The 9,294-nt window shown below is 48.0% G+C and overlaps 1 protein-coding gene across 1 annotated transcript; it reads right to left on the bottom strand.

The window, feature by feature from the left end:
* Positions 1-8,586, bottom strand: LOC129339003 (zinc finger and SCAN domain-containing protein 9-like). Its single transcript, XM_054993596.1, has 3 exons — positions 7,690-8,586; positions 5,138-5,339; positions 1-3,054 (listed from the first exon to the last, which is right to left on the bottom strand). The coding sequence occupies exons 1-3, from the start codon at positions 8,542-8,544 to the stop codon at positions 2,411-2,413; spliced, it is 1,701 nt and encodes a 566-aa protein (XP_054849571.1). The 5' UTR covers positions 8,545-8,586; the 3' UTR covers positions 1-2,410.
* Between the last annotated feature and the right edge of the window lie 708 nt (positions 8,587-9,294).

Raw genomic sequence — 9,294 nt, 5'->3', positions numbered from 1 at the left:
ACTGCTGTCCAATGGACTTTTCAACTGTCACTTGTCCAACATTTCGCCAAGCTGCCTACATTTCCCATCAAAACTTGAGGGAAGCTGACAAGTGTCCAACCTGTGCCTTTTGTCACTTGTAGTTCCACTCTTTGTGCCACCAGGCTTATGGGCAGGGCTGTGTACACTCTTATATTTAAAAAATCAGAATTTGGCATGGGACGGGACAATAATTCTAAGGGTAACTGAAGTTCCACCCTAATTGACAGAAACTTTGGACTGGAATTGGACTGAATTTTTCAGTGGCAGGTTCCTGCCCTACCCCTCCCACAGCAGCTCACTAATCTCGATAAAGTGCTGCTCCTGGTGGATTGGGGCCTTGAAGAATGACATGAGAGGGTCTGCAGCAGGAAGAGTCATCTGAAATTGTCAATTTAGTCTCAATCCAAACCATTGCCTAGTTCTCTCCCCGCCGCTCCCCACCATTTGCCCATATGCTTGGAGCTGACCTTCAATGCCTTATGGGTTAGCTATAAAAATGCTCCCTCCTCACCAAAACTTTCAAATCAGCTGAGTTTCTTAAGATGTTTAGATCTGCATCCTAAACCAAATTTCTCATTTGCTCAGAATCAAAAGTACACACAGTCTCGTCTAGGATTAAAAAAACCCTTCAAGTATGCTCTACAGAATGTAGCCTTAGAGTACTGAGAAACTAGCCAGTCTGTCGTTGGATGAGGCTGCCACTCTATGGTAAAACTAATAAAAGCTTGTAGCCATAAAGTACAAGGCAAGAAGCACAGCAAACAATATTCAACAAACAACTGGAAAGAAAGGATTGGTAATTAAAATGATCATCTTGGCTTGAGCCTGAAACGGTGGTCTCCAAAGCTAGCACTCATCTACCATCTCTGACTGGCACTAAGAGCCACCCTAATGGACCGGTAACATGAATGCCTTCGACTGCAGACCAATGTGGCTACCCACCTGAAACTATGAATGTCATGGTATTTTTGTTCATGGGAGCAGCCCTGACTTTTCAGGCAGTCTCTGAAGACAGAAATAATTTATTTAATAGGCAAGAATGTTTGGGAGTTTATTCCTCGCCCCCCGACCCCCCCCCCCCAAACCCACATAGTGTGACCCTTTGTGGGTCCAGATCTCTGGTCAAAAATTCATTTTTAACGGAGCCATGTTTTCAACTAAACAAGGGCCAAAGGGCTCCTTCCCACATAGGCCAAGACCTAGGAAAGGCCTCTTTAACCCCTTCTTTCCCTGTCTGAACATTCACAGTGGTTTCGGCAGAGTCTTCCCAGAGAGGGCAGCATCAGCTGCTTAATGCCTGTGCCTTCAAGCCCGCAGGAGAACTAACAGCTCAAGTGTGTAACGAACGAACTCAGAGGAATTCTTGTGTCACAGATCTCTCCATATGTATGAAAGAGGCCTTTGAATTTTGGCTCTGGAGGGAAAAAGAAGCTGAGGAGCATAGGAAAAAGTAGAGCAGTGATGAAGCTGGGGGCAGATGAAAAGCCTATAGGATTGGAGCAACCCCACTCCCCAAATGTCAGTTGCCTATGTATACCACTGATATGAAGTATGTCTCTCGTTACCAGATGTCAATCAACCAGACCCTCTCAAGTATCCTCTTTTCCTGAGTCCGGCATCACAGATGCTACACAGCTAGCTCTGGACAGCTGTCTACTAGACATCAGATGGACCCCCATGGACTAGTAACATGAATGACGTCGCATTTTTGCCTGCACAAGTGGCTCCTAGTACTGCTCTCGTTCCACCCTACTTAGGGCTACATCAGGGCAACCCTATGTCAACAGCTCTTTTGTTTATCGACCTTGTAATTTCTAAGGGAAGCATTAAAGAAACTTCCCCAAGAGGGATCTCCATCGTTCTGAAAGGTTACAAATGGGGCATTTTGCTAAAAGATACATCGTTTCTGTTTCACTACAAAGATATGGTCTCTGGTCAGGGAATAGAGACTGTGTTATGTAACAATAAACCTGTCTAGATGACTAGAAGATCTATCTCCTTTTCTAAAAAATAAAAAGAAAGAAAAGAAAGAACAAAAATGACACCCATATGGTGCCACTACAATGCTGTGGGTTCAGTGTTGTTCAAGAAGCCATCCCAAGCAGGCCTTGGCACCTTTCTTCAGTTAGAATCTCTACTGACTCCTGGTGGAACACAAAATGGGACCTGGGCCTGGTCACAATGCCCATTTGGCTTTGCACGTCAACAGAATTCATTCTAACTAAGCCATCCTCTGACAGAGAAGATGCTGGGCTCAAAGGTCATCAGACAAAAGTCATCTGGCCCATCACAGAACCAACCTTGGTGACAAGTATGTTCCACGCTTTGGCTCTCAGTTAACTCTCAGCGGTGGGAAATGCAGATTTACCTCCATCAGGGAAGGGCTTGGTTAAGTCGTATGGGTCCTCCGATGTCGAACAAGGTGTGAGTTCTGCCCAAACTTCTTCCCACACTCAGGGCATTTATATGGTCTCTCCCCTGTGTGGGTGATCTGGTGCCGGATTAGATCAGAACTCCACCGGAATTTCTTGCCGCACTGGCTGCATCCGTACGGACGATCTCGAGCATGGGACGCCCGATGCCTGGTCAGCTCTGAGCTCTGGTAAAAACTCCGGCTGCACTGCGCACACCGGAAGGGTCTCTCTGAGGCGTGGGTTCTCTGGTGCCGAGTCAACTGGGAGGTATGACCAAACCGCTTGCCACACTGTGGGCACTGATGGGGTTTCTCTCCGGTATGGATTCTCTGGTGGGTGAGCAGGTGCGAATTGCGGCTGAATGTTTTCCCACACTCCGAACACCGGTGGAGGGGCTTTCCTGGTGCCTGGGGAACTCCAATGGGGTTCGGTTGTGCAGCCAGATTTTCTCCTGTCTCATTACGCCTCTCCTCATGTTGCTGACTCGCTCGCTCACTGTGATTCTCAGAGGACATGTTCTCCGGGGGGTTCCCAGCTGCAAAGGTCCCATGGGGTTCCATTTGCAGAGGGCCCCCATGCAGAACATTCGCTTCTCGGCCTCCACTTGCTGGCAGGGCACCTGCGGAGGAAAGAAACACAGGAGCGTTCTGTAATGCTTACCAGCTGGAGGACTGCCATCTTTGTCCCTGACACAGGCAAAGCTGATGACGTTACGACCGCTGATAACACTGCAAAATCAGCTGCAGGATTATTTCATTACATCCAGCCCTTCTTCCTCCATTTCAGAAGCTTTCCCTGTTTTCCCATCCCAACCAAACAACAACTTTTTACTCCATAGTCACAGTCTACCGATCCTTCCCTCTGTAAAGCACACCAGTGGCAAATGAACCAATTGCTGTTCTTTCCTTATTTGACTAACTGGTACATGCTACAGGATGTCCAGATAAAAGGGGAACTAAGTTAGCCAAGAGCCAATATTATCAAGACATAGGTTTTACGGAGACCACTGAAAAAAACCACTTCCTTGTGTATACACTCTACGTGGCATCTCGGAATCAGAAAGGCCCATGCACAGGCCGCACATACACTTGCATTGCATATCCAGAGCTGCCTCTGACACTTGTCGAGCCACTACAGCACTGAAGTGAACTCTCTGTGTCTTCTGAGAAGGGATTTGCAGGAAACAAACACATACATGCCCCTTTTCACTAGGATTCCTAAGAGATCTACTTAATAAACCTCAAGATATTCCCTGATCAGAAACAGGCAACCAAGATTAAGGGTTGGAGCACTTTTCCTGTGAGGAAAGGCTTGAACGTCTTGGACTTTTCCAAGTCTAGAATAAAGACAGCTAAGGGGGGACGTGATACAGGCATATAAAATTATGCATCGGTTAGAGAAAAGTGGATAGTGAGAGCTTTGTCTCTTTCTCCCATCATACTAGAACTAGGGGCAGCCAATGAAGTTGTCGGGAAACAGCTTCAGATCAAACAAAAGGAATTACTTCTTTATTCAATAAGCAGTCAAACTGTGGAATTCACTGCCAGTGGTACATGGTGAGTGCAGACGTCTTTAAAAAGGGTTAAGACTGATTCATGGCCGCCAGCCATGGCGAGTGCAGGGAACCTCCAAGAATGAAATCCTGCCCTCAAGTCATAGTTGACTGCGCTGACCCCTGGTGGGGAACCTCCATATTCAGAGGCCATAAACCTCTGAATCCCCATGCCAGGAGGCAGAATCAGGAGAAGGTCTATGCCCTGTTTGTTTGGCTTTCCAGGACAACTGATTGGCCGCTGTGTGAAACAGGATGTTGGACCAGAAGGACCACAGGCTCCTCTTATGACCGCTGTGGTTTCAAGGAAAATCCCGATGAGCAGATTCCTTATAATGAACCAACACTGCAAAGGACTAGGTCAGGGGGTAACTCTGCTTAAGGCGGCAATATAATTGGTTCACTGTGGCAGAAACATTCACAGGCTTGGGACCTAAGCCGTATATGCTCTTAACTGCATGCTTCAAAAGAGGTCAGTGAGGACCCTATGACAATACAAGCTCAAGCCCCACATCATGGTTTCCTCGGGAAATAACTTTTGTGAGTCACAGCCCACTTCTTCAGATATCTCACGAAAGCTCATACCCTACTGCAAATTTTGTTAAGTCTTACAGGTGCTACTGGACTTTTGCTCTTTTCTGCTATTACAGATAGACTAACATGGCTACCCATCTTGATCTATCTCCTTGGGAACTGTAGTTGTGGGTGATGGTGGTGCTGAGATAATTCGCTCCCTCACAGAACTACACTGCCAAGGATTCTTCTGGAAGAGCAAATGCCTTGCAACTTGTTTTACTTATCACACTTTTTTATCACACCCCTCCTTCAAGGAGTGGGAGCCAGTGTATATTGTTCTTTCTTCTTTCCTTTAACCCCCTCAACTACCCTGTGAGGTAGACGAGACTGAAAGAGAGTGACTGGCCCAAGGTCACGTGAAGTGTCCCAGCTAAGGAAAGATTTATGGGTCTGTAAGTTGCCTTGCATCTCTGTGGGAAAGAAAGGCAGGTAACGTAAACTGTACCATCAGAGAAAAGGCTTTAGCGGTGAAAAATCACCACAGGCTTTCCCACCACAATTCCCTAGGGCATGGAAATGTCCTCAACACTTCTTACAGACTGGTTAAAGCAGTAAGTCGTTGCTAACATCTTACCTGTTTCCTGAAGGCCTCGGGGCTCTTGTTTGGGGACGCAGGGCATCTTAAGAGCAGGGACTAGAGGAGGCTGATTTAGGGTGACATCCGCTGAGGGTAAGCACTCAGGATGGGGCAGCAGTGGGGCAGATGGCTCCCATGGGGCTCCAGGCAGAATCATCTCTTGAGGGCTCACCTGTTCAACTTTCACCCGCACTGTAACCTGGCAACAAGAGACAACGATACATCACCACAGAGACAAAGGCCTCCATTTTTCTCTTTGAAGCAGGGAAATGAACATCTAACCTACCAGATCTCTATTTAGGCTGTTTCAGGCCTTCTTGACAGATTTTTTTGAAATATTCACTTAAAGCCTCCAAGAATCAAAGTTCACAGAGTACCTACCATATAGAAGTGCATGAAGAGGCCTAATACCGAATCAGACCCTTGGTCTAGCAAGGTCAGTACTAGACTGTGAATAAAAATCTATTAATGTGGACTTGTTCAGTGGGTCTTTGTGATGTCGAATGTTCCTGCTGCAAATGGATTGATGTCCTAGACCTATTCCAGAACAGGATGGAGAACTGGATACAGGCCCCTTTTCATGGGTGGAGCCGTGTCCGTCTGAATAGGCAATGCTGACCATGATGGACTAAGAGTTTGATAAGGCGGCTTTGTGTGTATGACTGGCAGCAGCTCTCCAAGGTCTCAGATTCCCTGAGCCTTTTAACTGGAGATGCTGAGGACTGAACCTGCGACTTTCTGCATGCAGAGTAGACGCTCTACCACCGAGCAATGCTCTTGCCCCCCAATTCGTCAACTGCAGTTGCTTTACAAAGACTCAAGCTGGACTCGGGAGCTGCAGCTCACATGAGTGGAAGTGCATTCTGGAGAAAAAGCTTCGCACATGCAGAGCCTAGAGTTTGATCCTCAGCATCTCTGGCCAAATGACATTAAGCTGCGGCTCTCAGAAAGGTACTGAGATCTCAGTTCACACATACAGGGGAATGAGCTATTAAGGAGGCAGTAGAGAGCAAAGGAGGCAGAATGGAGAGCACCCTCTTCATACTGCAAGGAGAGGATAACATTTTGGAATGATATTAAAACTCCTTGAAAAGAGAAAACTGGCACAACAAGCAAAACAATGGGGTAGGTCTCTGCTGTGCTAGCTTTCTATTTTCAGAGAGAGTTTTTTTTAATACAAAGGAATGTCTGACACTCGAATCATTCACCTGCACTCTGAAGGTATGCAGTCCATTCTACCACCTCTTCCGCGTCTTGCTCTCCTGCTTGGGTGAACCAGGTACTGCCTGCCTGGGAAGAAAGCACCCCTGGGATAGGCAAAACCATCCGCCAGGCTCAGCAGAAAGTAGAATCACAAAAGAATCCACAAAAATTAATAGCCCACAAAAACAGATTTGATCGAGGGATCAGAGTAATCAGTTTCGATCGCCTACAAAGGCTCCCCTGATTAATCTCACTAGGTAGTATTACTCAGTTTACCTAGCCCATCAAATAAAATCAATCTCTAGTACAGTCAACATAAAGGCAACCATGTTCTGCCTGGTGATGACATTAGATGAACCGCTGGATTTTATATTCAAACTGGAGGCTGCCATTGTTGTATCCCCTTTTTTGTTCTCAGCAGGCCAAGGATGCCACCTTATACCAACTCTGCCCAGCATTTCTTAAGTCTGCAGGACATTCTAGCCAGGAGCAGATAAAGAGCCTCAGAATCACACCCTGAAACATACTCCCCCCCCTTTTTTCGTTAGGCATCCCTCTGATGGTCTTAATAAAAGATATTATAAGGCTTTTGTCCTAAAGTATTAGACTGGGATCTGGGAGATCCTGGTTCAAATCCACACCCTGACATGGAAGCTTTCTAGGTGATCGTGGGTCAGTCACCTAACCTACCACACGTAGGGCTGCCAGCTCCAGGTTGGAAAATTCCTGGAGATTTGGCAGGGGGGGCGGGGTGGAGCCTGGAAAGGGAAGGATTTGGGGAGGGACCTTAGCAGGATATAATGTCATACAGTCCACCCTCCCAAGCAACCGTTTTCTCTCGGGGCAATGATCTATATGGCCTGACGGTCAGTTGTAATTCTGGGTGATCTCCAGCCACTACCTGAAGGCTGGCAACCCTACCTCACAGGGGCATTGGGAGGATAAAATAAAGAGAGGAAGAACAATGTTGTTAGTTGCTTTGGGAGCTTATTGGGGAAACATGTTGGGTATAAATATATCAAGGAAGGAAGGATGGACAGATGGAAGGAAGGACACATAAACCTGGTTGTCAAGAACAAGGACAGACTTGCACACACTACATCTCCCTGCATCTTAGACTATAAGCTCTTTGGGGCAGGATTTTAATATCCATGGAACTCCAAGCATATTTATTCATGCAGGATGAATGTGATAACATATCTAGACAATTTTTGGTGGGTGTATGTCAGAGGATGGATTATACAGGGACAGCGGCTGCAGGCTTCCATCCCTGTGTCCTTTCCCCCCACCTTCAAGTTTCCCTCTTTGGCTAGTCACTTGAATTACCTGGATGAAGAACCTCTCACCTGTTGTTCCCACATGCCAGCATCTCGCCTTCCCATCTGGTAACCCTCCACCAGGGCCACTGCCTGGGCACATGTCTCAGGCCCTCGTTCCCACACCCAGCTCTGGATATCCTGGGGCAAGACGGTCAAGAACTGCTCCAGAATCAACAGCTCCAAGATCTGCTCCTTGGTGCGACTCTCTGGCTTCAGCCACCGACGGCAAAGCTCCCGAAGTCTCCGGCAAGCTTCCCGCGGGCCTTCAGCATCTTGGTAACGGAACTGCCGGAAACGCTGGCGCTGCATCTCAGCACTGGCACCGCCTTCTCCTCGCAGGCTGGAAGATTTGGACTTTCTGTGCTCGCTTCGGCCACTCCTGGCATCCAGGCCATTATGGGGCTGCTGAGCTTTTCCACTGAGGGCTGGCATGAGCCGGGTTACCCACTCCCCTCTTGGCCACTGGCAGGTTTCTGCTGCTCTTTCAAAGGAGGACAAATAGGCCTCTATGTCATCCACGGGAGCCAGCTCAGGCAGCTGAAGGTTCCCCCAGGCAGGGGCTGGGGGTGGGACAGGAACAGGTGCAGGCACCACTTCAGCGGGGGTCCGAAGGCTTTGTACCATCTCCTGGCACTGAACTTCCCACAGCTGTGGCATCGGGTCACTCCTCACCTGTGGAGGAGTAGCCCACCTCAGCAGATCGCTAATGGTGCCTGCCTGGACGACGAGGGGGGCTTTGCCTGCAGCGTCCCATTCCCACCCTGCCTCCGGACACGGTGGTCCAGGCTCCTCCATCTTTACCCTCGGTGGCATCGTTTCTTCTAAAGGGTACAAAAAATGGAGGCCCAGTGCTGGCGGAGGCACCTCCTGAGTGGCAGCCATTTTCCTCGTCTCTCAGGGATGCAAGTTTGCGGCCTGTCGAGGGAAGCCTCTCAGGGAAGCAAGTTTGTGGCCTGTTGTGGCCAGCCCAGCCTCAGGCAACTTGAATTAATCCAAGGAGGTTCTCCTTTCTGCTCACAATCTCAGGGAAGTGGAGGAGCATGAAAATGCTCGAGAAAAGCAGGTCCGTGACTCGCAGGCGTATCCTGCCAACAAAGCTATGATGGAGTGAAAGGACTCCTTCCTGAAACAAAAAGAGGGAAAGAACACAACTTTGAGAACTACACTCATAAGAAAAAGATCCATCCTAAAGTCTTCCACATATAGTTAAGAGCTAGATGGCACTCGTATTGCTGTTGGGTTGGTACCAGAGGCAGTTCTCTGTTCTCCTTGAAGATCCAGAGATAGTTTACACTTGTTGCCCTGGGATGCTCAAGAGATGGATAAGGAATAGAGTAAAAATACTGTCGCTGGGTAGAAATACTTGAGAAGGGGGCCCTTTCCCATAGCATGGGATTCACTGCTACTTTTCTAGCTAACATGAGGTAGCAGTTAAGAGTGGCAGACCAGAACTGGCAGGGCACAGGTTCAAATCCCTGTTCAGCAGGGTGACTTTGGACCAGTCACTCTCTCTCAACTGAACCTACCTCACAGAACTGTCATGAGGCAAATGGCGGAACCATACCCATAGCCACAAGTTCTCTGGAAGAAGGGAAAATGTTTTCAAAGTGGTAGATACCAGATTCAAAAATT

The sequence above is a fragment of the Eublepharis macularius genome, chromosome 12 (assembly GCF_028583425.1).
Source record: "Eublepharis macularius isolate TG4126 chromosome 12, MPM_Emac_v1.0, whole genome shotgun sequence".
In the NCBI taxonomy this organism is placed as follows: Eukaryota; Metazoa; Chordata; class Lepidosauria; order Squamata; family Eublepharidae; genus Eublepharis; species Eublepharis macularius.
This window is presented reverse-complemented; position numbering and strand designations above follow the sequence as displayed.